The sequence below is a fragment of the Typopeltis vanoorti genome, chromosome 2 (genome assembly GCF_054136105.1).
Source record: "Typopeltis vanoorti isolate ZY-2024b chromosome 2, IOZ_Tvanoo_1.0, whole genome shotgun sequence".
NCBI classification, from domain to species: Eukaryota; Metazoa; Arthropoda; class Arachnida; order Uropygi; family Thelyphonidae; genus Typopeltis; species Typopeltis vanoorti.
In genome coordinates this window covers 119,939,596-119,958,077 of record NC_143550.1, presented here as the reverse complement: position 1 = coordinate 119,958,077, position 18,482 = coordinate 119,939,596, and the positions used below count along the sequence as shown (strand labels likewise).

Here is an 18,482-nt window from a genome sequence, read left to right as displayed (position 1 = left end):
AATGGTGAGTAAGAGTAACTAAGTAAGTAACTTGCAGAGAGGGATATATGAGCTGAAAGAGGAGGTGGAATGTCTTGTGAACGAGATGAGAAGTATGAAAGATGAGATTAGGGAAACAGTAGGAGAGAGAGAGATGGGAATGTTAGAAGAGGAGAGAATAGAAACAGTAGAAGAGAGGGAGTGAGAGAGACTTATGGGAATGATAGAAGAGGGGAGAATGGAAACAGGCAGAGAGAGGAAATGAGAAGAATGCGAGGGAGTGCTGGAACCAGGGATAGAGTGATGCCAGGACAGCAGATAAGTAGGGAAACACAGAGAGAAAGGGTTAGAGGAGAGAGAGAGAGTGAGTGATGGATGCAGGTGAGCAATGAAAGAACAGAGTGGTAAGATGTGTGATGTGTGCAGACTTGATCCGTGGTGTGCAAGACACGATGCCAGAGGAGTGTTTGCCTGGAGGGACGATAGAAAGTGTGGCTATGGCAATTAAGAGGGGTGAAAGGATAGATAAAATGATTGTGATGGTGGGCACAAATGACTTGGGAGGCGATGTAAATCGGGCGGCAAGAGATCTGAGATTCTTGCTTGAGGTTGTGCAAAAGAAAATGTAGAGAGGAAAGATTGTGTGTGTGTGTGTGTGTGTGTGTGTGTGTGTGTGTGTGTGTGTGTGTGTGTGTGTGTGTGTGCGCGCGCGCGCGCTGCTCAGGCATGATAGTGATGAGCTGAGCAGAAGAGCAGTAATACTGAATAGCATAATAGCCAGAATGTGTCAGAAGAGAGGATTGGAGGGCATTTGAGGACAGAAGAGAATTGTATGCGAGAGACTGCTTGCATTTGAATGAGGAAGGACGAAGCCATCCGGAGAGATTGCTGTTTTCTGAACAAGTCAGAGTGTTAATGCAGGGAAATTAGAATTCCCAGGGTGGATGGTAGCAGAGGTGGCCTCTTGTGGAAATGGGTGCTTGGGAGGAAGGGGGGGGGAACATCAGGTAACACTGAGTCCAGCAGGGTCAAGAGAGGATAATAATAGATATAGAAGCAGTGACATTTTTATGCTTTATACTAATGCCAGGTATATCCAAAATAAAGGAGAGGAATTGCTGGTGCTGATAGCATCAGCCTGACCAAAGATTATTGGGATCTCTGAGACGTGGATGATGGAGGATGATATAATAACAGGAAATGAAGTAGCAGGGTACAGCATTTTTCGGCAGGATAGGAAAGGAAAACGTGGTGGTGGTGGAGTACTGCTTATGATAAGTGATGACATGTCCTCTAAGAGTGGAGGCTTTGGAAGGCAGTAATGGTTTTGAAAGCATATGGTGTGAGGTAGAAGTGGCTAAGACAGGATATTTAGTGGGGTGTTGCTACAAACCAAGGAGCACAGAGGCTGGGGAACAGGAGATGTTTAGGCAGTTGAGCTTGGCAAGTGCAAGAACAATGATTGTAATGGGATATTTTAACTACAGCAGTATAAGCTGGGAAGAGGAAAATGCATGTAGTAATAAGGGGATGGAATTTCTAGAATTCTTGAGGGACAAATGTCTTAGGCAACATGTAATAGAGGGAACAAGAGATTTAAGAGTTTTGGATTTGGTCATAGCGTCAGAAGAGCTGATAATAAGTGAGATGACATCTCTCCCACCAGTTGGAGAGAGAGAGTGACCATGTGATTTTGACTTGGAAGATGAATAGACATGCACATACAGGTGTATCAAAGAAAAGGGAATGTATGTGGAATTATAAGGCAGGTGATTATAATAGGCTTAGGTATCAACTAGGGAGAGTTTCACGGAGGTCAGAATTGGAAGACCAGGATATCATTAGTGCTTGGGAAATTGTGAAGGAATATTTGTTAGCAGCAATAGTAAGCTGCATTCCACAAGTGAAGTGGACACAATTTGGTGTAAAGTGGATGATAAATAATATCAAATAGGAACTGCAGTTGAAAAGGAGATTATGGAAGAAATATAAGCAGAGGGGTGGAGGGCAGATACACAAAGAATATAAGACGCAGGTCAGGAGAGTGACTAGTATGGTGAGGAAGGCAAAACTGGAATATGAGAAGAGATTGGCACTAAGATCCAAAGACAATCCTAGGGAATTTTAACTATGTGGCCAGTAGGAGGATAAATGATTATGGAAGAATGACATTGCAGAATAAAAATAGGAATAGAGTGACTGATGCAGAGGACATAGTGGAGTTGTTCAATGAGCACTTTATTGGAGTATTTCATCCTGGAGAAGAAGGTTTTAATACTAGAGGGATAGGGCAGATTCAGAGTTTAGAGGTGCAAGAGGAGAGTCTATTCCAAATACTGAGTACTCTGGATATCAGTAAAGCTGTGGAACTGGATAGTATTTCACCATGGGTTTTGAGAGAATGTGCTGAAGAACTGACAGCTCTATTGACCTGGCTCTTCTATAAAAGTCTGGCTGCAGAAAAGTACCCAAGGAATGGACAGAAGCTAAGATAGTGCTGCTGCACAAAGGCAGTAGCAGACTGGAAGTGTCTAATTATAGGCCAGTTTGTGTGTCATCAGTAGTTGTTAAGGTCTTGGAGAAATTAGTGAGGGACTATATACAGCATTGGGCAGATGAGGGTAATGTTATCTGTGAGAATGAACATGGATTTGTTAAGGGATCGTTCTTGCTTTAGCAACATGATTGCCTTTTATAATAAAGTGACAAGAGCAGTTGATGAGGGAAAGGCATATATGGCCATGTTTTGGGGTTTTGCAAAGGCGTTTGACAGGGTACCACATGATAAACTGATATTTAAGTTGCAGTACATGGGTTTAAAAGTCAGGTTAGTCAAATGGTTTCAGGATTGGCTGTCTGATAGGTATCAGAGAGTTGTGTATGATGGAGCAATATCAAGGAAGCAGAAGGTTACAAGTGGGGTTCCACAGGGCTCAGTACTGGGACCTGTATTTTTACCCTTTATATCAATGGTTTATATCAACAACTGAATATCAGGGGATATTCAGTTGTTTTCAGATGATGTGAAGCTGGGAAGGATTATCAGTAATAGTGTAGATGTGGTAGCCCTGCAAGAGGATTTGAATAAACTTGACAGATGGGCAAATTAATGGGTATGTCAGTTTAATGCAGCAAAATGTAAAGTCTTGAAGTTTGGGATCCATTGATGGGAGGATGCATGCTCGATTGGAGGAGGCATATGGGAAGAAGTAGGGGGGGTCAAGAGATCTGGGGGGGAATGATGATTGATAGAAAACTGAAATTCAGGGAGCATATTGCAAAAGATGGTGAGGGTAACCCAGAGGATTGCTGCAATACTGAGAAGGACGCTGACCTGCAGAGATAAAAGAGTTATCATTTCGTTGTATAAGACCCTGATCAGACCACACTTTGACTATTGTTTTCAAATTTAGTCCCCAGGATTTGAAGGGGATAAATTAACTGTGGAAAGGATAGAGAGGCAGATGACAAAGATGGTTTCAGGGCTGTACAATGTCAGTTACGAGGATTGACTGAGGGAATGTGGACTGCAGAGTTTCGTGGATAGAAGGAGAAGTAATGTGATCGAGACTTTTAAACTGTTGGGAGACAGTTACAGGGTAGACATACATTTGGGAGTTCTTTCACTTGGTGGAACAGCCAGAAGGAGTGATGACAAGGGGCCATCCCTGCAAAATGTAAAAGGAAGCTGTGAGCAAGAGGGTAACAAGTGGTTTCTTTTTGTGGAGGGTGACTGAACCGTGGAATGCAATGCCTGAGAGAGTGGTTAAAGCAAGAATGGCCAATGAGTTCAAGGAGTGATTTGATAGACTTTGTGTTTCCTAAGAAGGACCTCCCACAATGAGTCTTTTGACTCCATGGAGGCCTGAATAATAATAATAATAATTTATTATAATTCCTGTACCCATTATATTATGATGGGAACAGGAATTATAAAAAGTAGGAAAAAAGTATAAAAAGGTAAATGTATGGAGATTCCATTGTTAGAGGATTGGTTAATGAGAGAGTCTATGTGGTCTGCTGTCCAGGAGGGAGAATGAGCAAGATAATTCATGCTTTTTACATGAGGAAACGAGCAAGAGAATTAATGGTGGGTTGTGGGAAGAAATTATTTAAATGAGCATAAGGAGAATGTAAGTGTAGCAAATATCAGAAGGTTATTGAGGAGAGTAAAAGATAACAGTATAGTGGGAAAGGTTGTCAGCATGTTACCGAGGTATGACAATGATGAGTTGAAACAGAGAGCAAGAATTATGAATGGTATGCTAGTTGAGCTGTGTAAGGAGAATGGAGTGCAGTTTGTGGATGTATGGCATGTATGTGAGGGAAGAATGGAATTATACAGATGTGATGGTGTAAAAATATTTATGTAGCTCCAAAAAGTCTAAATATGTTTACATAAATTTTACCAAGGTCAAGCCCAGTAAGAATTGTAACTTGTACATAGCAAATAAGGGATTTAGCTATTTGCAAAGATGTCAAATTTTGTGTGTGTGTTCTACATGGAAATGCTCAAGGTCAGTGCTAGGTGGACCGACAAAAGCTTCAAATGAATGTCCGCTGCCAGAATGAATAGGATTTAGGGAGTATTGGAGAAAAACAAAGGAAGGGTCAGTCTGAGAAAAGGATCAAGGGATTTCACCGAAATGTTCGGGGGTCACATATCTCCGTGCAAGGATTCACAAGTGACCGAATAGAAGGCGTTGGCGAAAAGATCGCATCATCGGTTGTCCAGAGGTCATGATCGAGAAGTCGTCAACGGTTGTCCATCAGATGTAAGCCATCGAGGACACGACTTCAGGAGAAATCATGCCAGTGATCTAAAAGAAAGATGATGAGGAGCCGATCCACCAGGCAAAGCACATATTTGATGATGAATTGACGATTCTTTGCCGGGAAGAAATTGCTCCATTAGTCCAACGCACATGCAAGCATTCCACAAGCCAATAATCTTCGTCTGAAGTGTGGCGAGTACAGCATCCCAGAAGCATCAGTAAATCTATCGCCGGCATAAAGAGGGAGAGAAAAACCCGACACGGAAGAAAAGGGAACAGAAGTCCAGTTCGAAGCCAAGTGCACAGTGGGTAGCAGTTTGTTCAATTTTCTTGTGCTTTTAAGAGAACTTTTATTAGTGGACTGTAAAGTAGAGGCTGATCTAAATAGGCATATTTAACAGTTGAAGATTATAAAGTAATTAATTGTCAGGAATTTGTAGTTGAAATAAGTCATAGTGTAACTGTTTGCTGAATTGGTGAAACTTATCTATAGAATATTCCCAGTATAGAAAGGAAGGAGCAATTGTGTGTAAAAGATATTATCTATGTATTCGATGAATAAGAGTTAACAATTAAGTAATAAATGCCATTGCTCAGTATAAATGATTTATGTTATATTAAGAAAATTACTTACATATGTGATATGATTTGCGTGAGTAAAATGCATGTACTTAACTAATTTATTTATGCAGATTTGTATTGAGAGGTTTTTTTCTATTACTGCAAATGCAGTGTAAATTTGTCTTATGTGAATTAAATTTCGTTGTTTAAATATTAATAAGTATTGCCTGATTCTTAATTATTTGATGCACTGTTCCGAAAAATATTGGAGCCTATTAGCGGGAACCCAGAAGAAAGGTAAAGGATATATAGTAGACCATGACTGCAGATACTAATTAAATTAGGGATATTCTGAGGGTAAATGGAAAAACTACTGGAAGCATTTTACACTTCTTGTTAATAGAAAATGAACATCAGTGGCGCAGCTTTTAATCAAATAAATTTTCTGGTGTTCAAAGAAAACAAGGCAAGTGCGGAAGGCAGTTTAGCGTAAGGAGATATTAAAGATAAACAAAAGAGTGATGAGGAAGAATAGTTAGAAGTACATAACAAAAGTTGCATTAAACATATAAATATATACAGAGATATAAAGAGATAAGATAGACATAGGATAAAGAGAATAAAGTATATAATAAAAAAAAAAGATATATAAAGAATAATAAATAAAACTAGCCACCCCCCCCCCCCCACCCATTTACAATGAATTGCATCTTGAATGGCTTTGGAATGAGAGAAACTGTTGCTAAATGGAAGCGCAGTATGTATTCATGCAGGCAAGAGATCAGAAGTAAAAAATGAAGTGAAAGATCAGGAGAGTGATTGGTGAAGAGACCGAGGTGCTTGGCAATGGAAACAGTAGTAGTGTAAGAGATGAAGAAGGAACAGGGAAACAGAGGGAGCCTGGGTGGACAGGGACATAACATAGGATGGTGGAAGTATTAGTGAATAAATGTATATATGAGGATGATAAATTTAGTTTAATCCTTTATCCCAGAGAGAGCAAATAAAGTTTGTGCCTGAAAATATCTTCAGGACTGAATATAGTGTTGTACTATCTTACCTGGGTAAGTAATACAACACCAGGCAACTCGTAGCAAAGGTGGAGCAAGCTACCAACACTCCAATCCCAGTATCTCCCATAATGCAAAACACATCTCCTTTGGGTAAGTAGTACAACACCAGGCAACTCATAGCAAAGGTGGAACAAGCTACCAACACTCCTATCCCAGTATCTCCCATAATGCAAAACACATCTCCTTTGGGTAAGTAGTACAACACCAGGCAACTCATAGCAAAGGTGGAACAAGCTACCAACACTCCTATCCCAGTATCTCCCATAATGCAAAACACATCTCCTTGTGGATATGTATACTGTTATGCATTAAGGGATTGGCCACTACCAGACTAGTTTCGACCTTTATTGAGGTCCCTTCAGTGGGAGCCAGGCCCAGAGTTGGAGATACCAGGCAGAAGCAGTAGCAAGGTCTTCTTTACCTATAGGAGTTGCCAAAAGGTTTGCCACCTTTTTTTTTTTATTAAATTACTCTGGATTTAAAGAAAGATGTTGAAAGTTTATTTTTCACTAGGTTAGACTATGATAAATTTAGTTTAATACTTTATCCCAGTGAGAGCAAACAAAGTTTGTGCCTGAAAATATCTTCTGGGCTGAATATAGTGTTGTACTATCTTACCTGGGTAAGTAGTACAACACCAGGCAACTCGTAGCAAAGGTGGAGCAAGCCACCAACACTCCTATCCCAGTATCTCCCACCTCTCACTGGGATAAAGGATTAAACTAAATTTATCATAGTCTAACCTAGTGAAAAATAAACTTTCAGTATATATGACGATGATCAGCATAGAAATGGAATAGATCAGGATGTCAGTGGGGAAGTTGAGACTGAGTGGATATATGTGGTAAGCAGTGATAAAGGTAATTGGGCAAGGGCAGGTGTGGTGGGGAAATCACAGAAACAACAAGTGGCTTGGGTAGAACTGGTTATAGATCTAAAACTTGACTGCTGTGTTTATTTACAAATGCCAGAAGTATCAAAAATAAGGGAGATGAAATTGTTTCAGTGAAAATGCAGATAAATCAAAAAGTACATACTTAGATTATTAAAATAACAGTAAAAAATCAGAAACCGGTTAGTCTGGAAATATACCGTGATTAATCCTAAAACCCTGTGAAATTTTACAGATTCCATGCATCTGCTAATTAAATATACCTGTTGTAATGAGTAGAATGCCAGGAAAAATTCAAAACAATTTTCTTTCATCTAAAACAGGATAGTGTAACCATGTAACTCACTTTCATGAAATACAAAATTATGCAGCGTCAGTTTAATTTTTAATTTGATGATTTCAGATGGAGAGCCTCTGCTCAGTTGGAATACATGAAGCTTTTTAGAAAGACATCGTTCAAATTGAAGATTTAATTTTCCTTCCCTTTTGCACTCCACTAATGTTGATATAGATATAGTAATTTTTATATAAGAATATTTTTACTTCATTTATTAAATATATATATATATATATATATATATTATGACAGAAATACTAAATGGGGGAAGGGAGAATGAAAGAAAGATAGATGAACCTCACTATTTTGCAGAGTCTGTAAGCTGGTATTCTCTCCTCCTCTCATAACATTCTTGGATTCCCATATCTTCCCATAATGATCTGATAGCGTCTACGTAAGGAGCTTCAAATGTTGTCACTGTCTCATAATCAATCTCCCTTATTAGTGCAGCATTTTCCTTAAAAGAATAAAGTAAAGTAAAAATCACATCTGGGAGGGTGGGATATTCCAGAAACAAGTGAATTGTAGTATGATTGTTGATTATGCAAAATGAATATATATATATATATATATAATTTTATAAGCTTGGTTATTTAACTCCTAATCCCAAGGTTTTAGTAGTACAGAGCCTTATCATCTTTACTTATAGAAGTTGCTGCAAGGTGTTTTTATTTTTAATAAGAATCTCTGGAGGAGATATAGATGTAATTAATTTTTTAACTTGGTATTTAGGGTCTAGCTACTCACTGAGGAGACCTCAAAAAAGATTGAAACCGGTCTGGGTAGTGACCCCACCCATAATGTAAAGCACATCTCACTAAAAGATGTATACTGCAATACATTATGGGTGGGGTCACTACCCAGACCGGTTTCAACCTTTTTTGAGGTCTCCTCAGTGAGTAGCTAGACCCTAAATACAAGTTAAAAAATTAATTACATCTACAGGGTGTTCGGGATAAATTTGACAGTTTCGTAAGGAAAAGGAAAATCTTCTTTGTATCTATTAAATTTAATGAATTGACAAAAAAACATTACAGGCAGAGTTAATTACAATACTATCAACAAGATTTACTCAAAATAACCACCATTAGCATCGATCACAGCTTCAATTCTGCTTCGGAACCTCGAACAAGCTGATGCTACAGTCTCCCTGGGAAGGGCCGCAAAAACTGTTTTAATTTTATCCATTAACTGGGCTTTTGTATTACTGGAAGTACGATTGGTGTCTTTTTCAACTGCGCCCCATACAAAATAATCCATGGGGTTAAGGTCTGGGGAGTTTGGAGGCCAAACATTTGGACTGGTGAAGTCGTAGAAATTTTCAGACAACCATTTTTGACTTTTCCCAGAGGTGTGACAAGGGGCCGAATCCTGCTGCCATACATACGGCCTACCATTGGCTACCCTTGTTATCCAGGGCTTGACTACAGTTAGCAACTCCACGAACAAAGCCCGAATTCCAATGCCAGGGTTCTTCAACACCTGTTCCTGCAGATTTGCGAGGAATTCTGCTGTACGAACGCAATCAGATCGTCTGCTAGGGATCTTTCTTCTTGCTACATCCTCGTAGTCACCATTGCAAGTCTCTAGTTCATGCCTGATTGTTTTTACTGTATTCAGGGAGCATTGGGCAGCAGTCGTAATATCCTTATTTTGATGGCGGGCACGAATCATCATGATACAAGTTATTCTCTTCCATGATTCAGGTGGGTTCCAGCTATCCATCCTTTCTGACATCTTGTATATGAATGAAGAAGGGTCCAAACTTTTAAATGAAGAGAAGTGTGTGTTAATACATGTAACTTACGGAAAAATATAATTAATTATAAATATGTCAAATTTATCCCGAACACCCTGTATATCTCCTCCAGAGATTCTTATTAAAAATAAAAACACCTTGCAGCAACTTCTATAGGAAAAGATGATAAGGCTCTGTATTACTAAAACCTTGGTATTTAGGGTCTAGCTACTCACTGAGGAGACCTCAAAAAAGGTTGAAACCAGTCTGGGTAGTGACCCCACCCATAATGTATTGCAGTATACATCTTTTAGCGAGATGTGCTTTACATTATGGGAAAATACTAAGAATAGTGATCAGAGCTTTACCCACCTTTACAATGAGTTGCCTTGGTGTTGCACCATCTTTAGACTTGAACTATGTTTCAGGTGCAAACTTAATTGTTTGCACACTTGGGATTAGGAGTTAAATAACCAAGCTTATAAAATTACTTGGTAACCCTAATATACAATATCCACAAGTTTAAAAAGTAATTTTATAAACTTGGTTATTTTACTCCTAATCCCAAGTGTGCAAACAATTAAGTTTGCACCTGAAACATAGTTCAAGTCTAAAGATGGTGCAACACCAAGGCAACTCATTGTAAAGGTGGGTAAAGCTCTGATCACTATTCTTAGTATTTTCCCATAATGTAAAGCACATCTCGCTAAAAGATGTATACTGCAGTACGTTATGGGTGGGATCTCTACCCAGACCGGTTTCAACCTTTTTTGAGGTCTCCTCAGTGAGTAGCTAGACCCTAAATACCAAGGTTGACAATTGACATTTATGTCTTTAGGGGTGAAGCAAGATGCTTTTCATATTCCCCGCTATCTGTTGTGGTTGCAGTGAAGGTAAAATTTATGAGCAGAATGCTCGCCCTGATTGGGCATGGAGATTATGCATCACTAAAGGAGGCCAATATAGCTTTTGGTCTTCTATATTTGAATATGTCCGTTGGATCGTCTGCTGTAGCTTGTTGAACCAAATCGTTGGGATGTGTGGACGTCTTTAGGAAAAACTTGGTGGCTAAGGATCGTAGAAAAGAGAAAATATAGGGAATATTAGTGTCTCTGTGGAGTTGAATGTTTCTAACATACCACGGGGCGTTCAAAATCATTCTCAGGCACTTGTTCTGCACTCGCTGTATTTTGATGATGTTAGCATTAGAGGTGTGGCTCCAGGCCAGAGAGGCATAGGTGATTATAGGACGAATTGTCATCTGGTATAGTTGTAATTTGATTCTGTTGCTGAGCTTGCTATTTCTATTAATTAGCGGATAGATCTGTGCTATTGCTTTAGATGCCTTTGTGCATGCAGACTTGGTGTGCTGATTGAAAGATAGCTTTTTGTCGAGAATTATACCCAGGTAATTTGTTTCTGACTGCCAGGGAATTTTAGTATTGAATAGTAACAAATCTCCTACAGGAGACATTGGCCTTTTTGAGAAAAGAACGGCTGAGCTTTTCTGGGGGTTGACTTCCAATCTCCACTTAGAGAACCAACCCTCCAGCTTTAGAATGTTTTCTTGAAGCTTTCTGGTAATGAAAAGGGGTCTGAGAGATCTGGTTAGAATTGCCGTATCATCCGCATATAGGGCCAAAATGGAAGTCATCGGATTGTGCGGGATGTCTGACATGTATATAGAGAACAGTAATGGAGCCAGTAGAGATCCCTGCGGCACTCCAGCAAAGATGTGGCGCTGGGAGGATGTAGAACCGTTGATTTTTACTTGCATTGATCTATTTTGAAGATATGAGTGGATTAAATGAACCATTTTAGGTGAGATGCCGGCTGAGATAAGCTTGTGCAGGAGTCCAAAATGCCAGATTTTGTCAAATGCTTTGGATAAGTCTAGGAAAACAGCTCCTGTGCACTGGCGCCAGTTGTAGCTGGTTGTGATGTATTCAACAATTCTGTGGATTTGCTGGGTAGTACTATGGTGTTGCCTGAAACCAAACTGTTCTTTTGGAAGGATGTTTAGGTCATTTATTGAGGTCTGAAGTCGTGTATTTTAGAATTAACTGCAAAAGTTCAAAAAAGGTTCCAAGTGCCGCCTGGGGCGGATCTCGCCCCTCCCTAGCTACGCCTCTAATTACGTGACACCTCCAGGGAGTCCAAAGACTCATCGAGGGAAAGTACCCACTCCACAACTCTCTATCTCCGCCACTCAAATCCACTAACTTTCACTGACCGTAACTACACCAACGCCATCTACAGCCGACCACCACTAATATTTCCACAGATAATCAGAAGCATCCATTACCACGGCAGGATTCGAACCCGCAGCCTTTTGGCTGGAGAGCAGATAAGCTAACCACTCGGCCAACCGGGCCAGCCTTAAAAATGTTTAAAGGTATAGCACGTGTAATAAAAAAAGCGAAATTGGTTAACTTCTTTGTAGTATATAAAAACTAGAAGTCCTTATACATAACATATAGTACACTGTATAACATTTTTAATATTAACTGAGTAACACGATACGAGGGTAGACTGAAAAGTTCTCGGCCTCAACCATGCATGGCAACACTATCGGCAAGATTTTTTTTTTTTAAGTTGGTATACGCATCCATGTGAAATTGCAAGTCATTCTATCAAGTAGTTTGTTTTATACAGCTGTCTGAAGCAAAAGTGTTGTCTGTATCCCTTGAAATGGATAAAATTGAGTTTTGTGCGGTTATAAAATTCTTTGTAAAACTTTTACAAACTTTATAAAAGAAGGTTTAACGTTTTATAAAGGTTTTTTACCTTTATAAAAGAAGGTTTAACGCCAAAAGAAATGCATCCGAAGTTCATAAACGTTTATGGGCACTCTTCACCTTCGTTTTCGACGATTAAGAAATGGGCTGCTGAGTTTAAACGTGGCCGTACCAGCCTTGAAGATGATTCGCATGAAGGATGTCTAAAAAGTGTAACAACAGCAGAAATCATTGATCAAGTGCATGATATGGTATTGGATGACCGGCGAGTCAAAGTGAGTGAAATTGCTGAGACTATAGGCATTTCAAAAGAACGTGTGGGATATATTTTGCATGAAGCATTGCAAATGAAAAAAACTTTGAGCAAGATGGGTGCCACGCTTGATCACAGCAGATCAAAAAGGCACTTGCATGAAAATCTCCGAACAACTTTGTGCTTGGAGCGTTTTAACAAGAATAAAACTGATTTTCTGCGTCGATTTATTACTATGAATGAGACTTGTATTCACCATAACACAGCAGTCAAAACAGTGGACAGAAACTGGTTGTTCAGCGCCAAAGAAGACAAAGTCGGTTCCATCAGCAGGAAAGGTCATGGCATTGGTGTTTTGGGATGATAAAGGCATTTTGTTTATTAGTTATTTTGAAAAGGATAAAGCAATAACCGTCGAATATTATTCTGATCTTTTAACCAGACGACGAAAAAATTCGTGTGAAAAGACCCGGTTTGCAGAAGGGAAAAAAATCATCTTTCATCAGGACAATTCACCTCCCCACAAAGGGGTGTTTTGGCAATGGGAAAATTAAGGGATGTGCACTATGAATTTGGAACATCCACCCTATTCCCCAGATTTGGCTCCCTCTGACTTCTCTCTCTTCCCAAATCTAAAATTCTTCCTCGGTGGTCAGCGTTTTTCTTCGAATCAAGAGGTGATTGCAGCTGTAGAGGGGCATTTTGCAGATCTTACTGAGAACCACTACAGGGACAGGATAATGGCGCTGGAGCATTGCTGGAATAAATGTATTAATCTTAAGGGAGATTATGTTGAAAAATAAAAATAATTTTAAAATTATATCATTTTTTTTTTCATTGTTAGGCAGAGAATTTTTCAGACCACCCTCGTATATATATAGAAGAATTTGTTGATCATAAAAATACACTCAAGGAGGGGGGGGGGGTCAAAGCTGATGAATGAATGAAAAATTATGGTACGCACAAGAAATCTAGAAATTATTTCAATTTTAAGTTGAAAGTTGAAAATCATTTTCATATCACAAACTAAAATTTTAACTTACAATGTTGACTGGATTCTTGTATTCAATCTTTAGAAGATCCATGGCTTTTATCATACTCTTCATAGCCATAAAAATATTTTGATAAACCAATTTGATAAAACCTTTTCTGTCTTCATCTGAATATCCTGCTCCGTGAATAATTCTCATTTGTTTTATAAAAGTACTTTTACCAGATTCTCCAGTTCCTTTGGGAAAGAGGAGAAGAAAAACTTAGTTGACATATTACATCAATTAGTCTAAATTTATGATAAGAAAATCGGAAGATAAAAAGTATACTAATGAAATATGCAAATCTTAATTGTAAGAATGTACAGTAGTTAACTGTAGGCAGCTCTCACCGGTGGTGTGTATACAGGGTAGTTCAAAATTCCACGTACAAACTTTGAGGGAAGGTAGAGAACATCAAAATCAACCATATTCATATAGGAAAGCATGACCGGAAACGCCATCTGAAAGTGATAGGTGGTGCTGTTCGCCAGTGCTTCAGGTGAGCAACTGGGGCTTCCTCATTCAAGCTTTCGACGTCGTACGAAGAACATGCGTTGTTTTATGAACGCTGGGATAGCAGACATGCACCTCGTTTGCAGGTTAGCTGACGGTAATGGACGAACCGTTGTACGAATGTATCGCGAAAGGTACCGAAACAGACCACATCACCAAATGTTTGCGTATTTGCATCAGAATTTGTGTAACTATGGGTTATTTAGGGATCGCAGGCATGATAGTGGGCGGCCACGATCGACGCGAAATCCCGCCATCGAAGAGGTGTTGCATGCAATGGACAATAATCCAAAGACAAGCACACGCGCCGTTGCCTCTGCTATAGGAGTATCTCGATCCAGTGTACTGCACGTTTTGCACTCTGAGTCCTTACATCCATTTCATCTGCAACGGGTCCAGTTACTGATGGCCGAAGATTATCTTCGGTGTGTGGAATTCGCGCAGTGGTTTCTGCAGAAAAGTGCAGTAGACCCGCATTTTCCAACTTGTGTTCTGTTCACGGATGAAGCTTCATTTACCCTCGAAGGGGTCTTCAATCACCATAATGCTCGTGTGGGCCCATAAGAACCCACACGCTGTGCGATCACATGCTGCACAACAACTCTTCGCCCTTAATGTATGGGCAGGTATCGTCACTGACTGTTTAGTCGGCCCATACCTGTTACCACCCCGACTGGGCTCTCAGAAGTATCGGACCTTTCTGAAAGAAGTTCTGCCGGATTTACTAAACAACGTTCCAATGACCGTGCGTCGGCAGATGTGGTTCCAACACGACGGGGCTCCAGTCCATTTTGGCATTTCTGTACGTCACTATTTGGACAGATCCTTTGAGGTTCAATGGATTGAGCGTGGTGGACCCCTCGCAAGGCCCCCCCACGCTCACCTGATTTATCGAGCATTGATTTCTTTCTGTGGGATACCCTTAACACGTTCATTGCCAATCACGCGATATCGCCCGATGCGAGTCCTCACCAAACGGCCGATCACGCGTTATTGCGTGGACGTCGCTAACTAAATTAAAAAATAAAAAAAAATTTGGCCACCACATGAAATTCCAATTTTCAGCTTGGCAATGAAAGTGTTAAAGCCATGGTGTACGAAACGCCTGTTGCATTTGACATGGACCTCGTGGCAAGAATCGCCATCGCCGCTGCTAATATCCGGGAAACTCCAGATGTTTTCGAAAATGTACGGCAATCAATGCGTCTTCGGTGGCAGGCATGTATCACTGCTAATAGTCGTAACTTTGAGCATTTGATGTGAAACCATATTATGTATCCAACTACTATTCGACTGTTCAGTTACGCCTAATGAAGTTTTTTACACTACTTACTGCCTTGTGTTATTTCTGTATCTTCGTGTCCCTGTTAGTACCTTCCGGTGGCGTTTCCGGTCAAGCTTTCCTATGTGAATATGGTTGATTTTGATGTTCTTTACCTCCCCTCAAAGTTTATATGTGGATTCTGAACTACCCTGTGTGTGTGTGTGTATATATATATATATATATATATATATATATATCATACGCTTCATGATTTATTTACGCTTCCTGAGATTTATTTCAAGGACAAAAATCATACAACTCTTTCAATGCTTTCGTTGTATACACTCTCACCACCATCTTAAGCAATGTATACTATGTAAAAAAAAAAGAAAAACTAAATATATCTTAATTTCTACGAAATTCTACAGATTAAGTTTTCAATCTATCCTCATAGCTGGTATTCCAAGTACTAAACATTTTGCCCTCTATAAAGTTTTTTCCCTCCATCTTGAAGCCGACAAAATCTCTACACAGTCCTCCAGATGTAATCTGATTATACTATTCATCCAAAATCATTAATTGGCACTTCACAGTAGGACTCTCACATCCTTATCTGTACTATCAACATCCATTTCATTATTCCAGCAATGTTGATTGTCGTCACTAACAATGCAACATATCCCCTGAACTTCAGCGCTCCTTTCACCATTATCCCGCATTCTCCTCCCTACTCCTCTAATTTCTTGGACTTGAAACTGGACTGTTCATGAGTGGAAGGTCTTTTTCTACAGTGATGAAAAGTAATGGGATGAAGGGAAGCCTCTATATCTGGTCAATTCTCTACAGATACTTCCAGGAGGAGTGCCTTGTCCATATGTGTCAAGTATGGAAATATGTTATTAATGATACTGTTTTCCAGTTATGGTATTGGAATGTGGAGTTTTGTCTATCTATAGGACAATAACCACCGTTATTCTGTAGCATTCTAGGTCATGAGTGCACAAACCTTTTCACTTGGGGGATGAGCAATGTTTTGCATACAAGAAAATTTTCATTTATGTAGTGCAGCCATGAACAAAGTAATGATGATATTCATACTATAATGAGCAAGGATAAAAATTAATCAAGATTTACGCACTGTGCAAAAAAAGTTATCAGAAATATTTTTTTTTTAATATTCCATACACACGCGCACACCAGACTACAAAGCCTACATCATATTACTGTTGCATGCAGGCAAGCAATTTAGAAGAAACAAGCAAACTGTGTTTGGCGGAAGTCGTGCTCAAGAAAGAAGTAAGCAAGATTGTTCTGCAGCATAGAATCAGGGAAATGAAACATTGGGATGAGAAATTAGTTCAGTAGGTATCCAAATGGACCCTGCATGAATTTCGAAGTCTGTGTTTTTATATAACACATCAGAGTGGAAGAACGATAAAAGCCAGTTCAGCAGCAGTCATAAAAGAAAAATTATCGAAGTTGTCGTAAAACATAAGGCAAAAACGGACAGAACGTCATTTGGGAAGAGAGGATCATCTATTAAGTGGATTGCCTGACATTTTGTTATGCTACCATGTCAGAGTGAAAACCATATTTTAAAGTTAGTTAGTATCTGAAATTTGTGAGAAATGTCTTGATCAGGAAAGGACAAAGTTTTGGGATATTATTATTATTATTATTACGGGCAACTTCAAGGAGTCCTTAGATTCATCGAGGGAGGCCGTAAACATCATGTCAAGGACAACTATTCAGCATTCGCACATTTTCTATCATACTTTGCTTTGAACTCATTTACAGCCATGGCACTCACAACAAACTCTAGTAACTTATTCCACTCATTCACCACTCTCCAAGTAAAAAAAAAAAACCTAGTTCTAACACCCTTGCTAACTACACTCTTGCTCAATTTCCATGCATGATCGCTAGTTCTCCCACCACCAGACATGTTCTGAAAAATTTCTTCTGAATTAATCTTGTAAGAACCCTTCCGTAATTTGAATGTTTCAATCATATCACCCCTTTTCTGCCTATCAACCAATTTCTATACCCCACAGATCTCAACCTCTTCTCGTAAGGTTCATTCCATAGACCAGCTATCATCTTCGTCACTCGCTGCTGGATCCCCTCTACCTCCTCCCCATCAAGAAGAAACCCTTTGGCGCCTAGATCTGGGCACAGTAGTCAAGATGAGGATCTTATCAAGGCTCGATAAAGAGGAACAATAACCTGCTTGTTTGTGTTCGTCAAAGTATTATTCAGTAACAAAGTGATCTGATGAGCTGATTTAGCCACTTTTGCTATGTGCCCCATAAACTCCCTATCCACCAACACCCAAATCCCTGGCCTCGTCAATCTCTTGGAGTACAGTTCCACCAATGTGGTATACTGCTGCAATTCTTTTCACCCAAAAATGCATAACCTTACACTTTGCCACATTAAACTGGCTTCCATTTTCCTTAGCCCAGTCTTCCAATCTTTCCAAATCATCCTGCAAAATTTTGACATCATGTGGATTTACTATTGCTCTACCCAACTTTGCATAATCAGCAAACAAATAAACAGTTCCTCTCAGATCCTTTCCTATATCGTTAATGAACAAATTATATATTGTGGATGTTATGTATTGTGTGTGTTTTGTAGCAGTGAAGAGAAGGTTGTAATCATTCTGCTAAAGAATGGCCAAAAGATCGTTCAGGCATTGGTTATGGAAGATTTTAGAAATTGGAATGTTTGGCCTCTATGTGGTTTGTCAAAGGAACAGGAATGGAGTATATCATCAACAAAATAATATAAAATATTTCGGATTTTAGATATAGAGAAGAAAGAGGTTGAGTGAAAGTAATGAGTTCCTGGGGTACCCTAGCATTGGAGAGGAAATGTGAGGAGATAGGAAGCTTTCCACAATAAAAGTAAACGACTAGAGATAAAATCAACAATACAACTTCAAAGGATGGAGGACAAATCAAAAGGTGTTAAACAGTCCTTTAGCAGCGCCTTAGCGTGGTTGGTAAGCCGGAGCTTGAGTTGAAGATCAAAAATAGAGCAAAAAAAAAAAAAACATGCTCCATGACTCCAAATAGCACTGTTTAGGACACGGCGTCGTTCTTTGACACACTGGAAGTGTTGAATTATCATACAACTTTCATTGGTTACATGGAGAGGCGAGTAATATCTGCTAAACAGACGTAATCTGAACATCGAGATAGTGAATTTTTAGCTAATGATGGCATTTTCAGTAACTTTTGAAAGAAATGGAGTCGGATTATTTGGCTAATAGCTGATTATATCTTTTGGGAAGAGGGAAAGAAGGGGATCCAGAATAGAAATT

At 39.4% G+C, this 18,482-nt stretch overlaps 1 protein-coding gene across 1 annotated transcript in view; it reads right to left on the bottom strand.

Annotated features, from left to right (window-relative positions):
* Positions 1–18,482, bottom strand: part of LOC150109382 (G protein alpha q subunit-like) — a 79,068-nt gene that overhangs the window by 41,876 nt on the left and 18,710 nt on the right. The window contains exons 2-3 of the mRNA XM_090407798.1: positions 13,390–13,574; positions 7,920–8,074 (exon numbers count right to left, since the gene is read on the bottom strand). Of these exons, the coding sequence (XP_090263924.1) occupies positions 7,920–8,074; positions 13,390–13,574 (340 nt within the window). The remainder of the gene's footprint in view (positions 1–7,919; positions 8,075–13,389; positions 13,575–18,482) is intronic.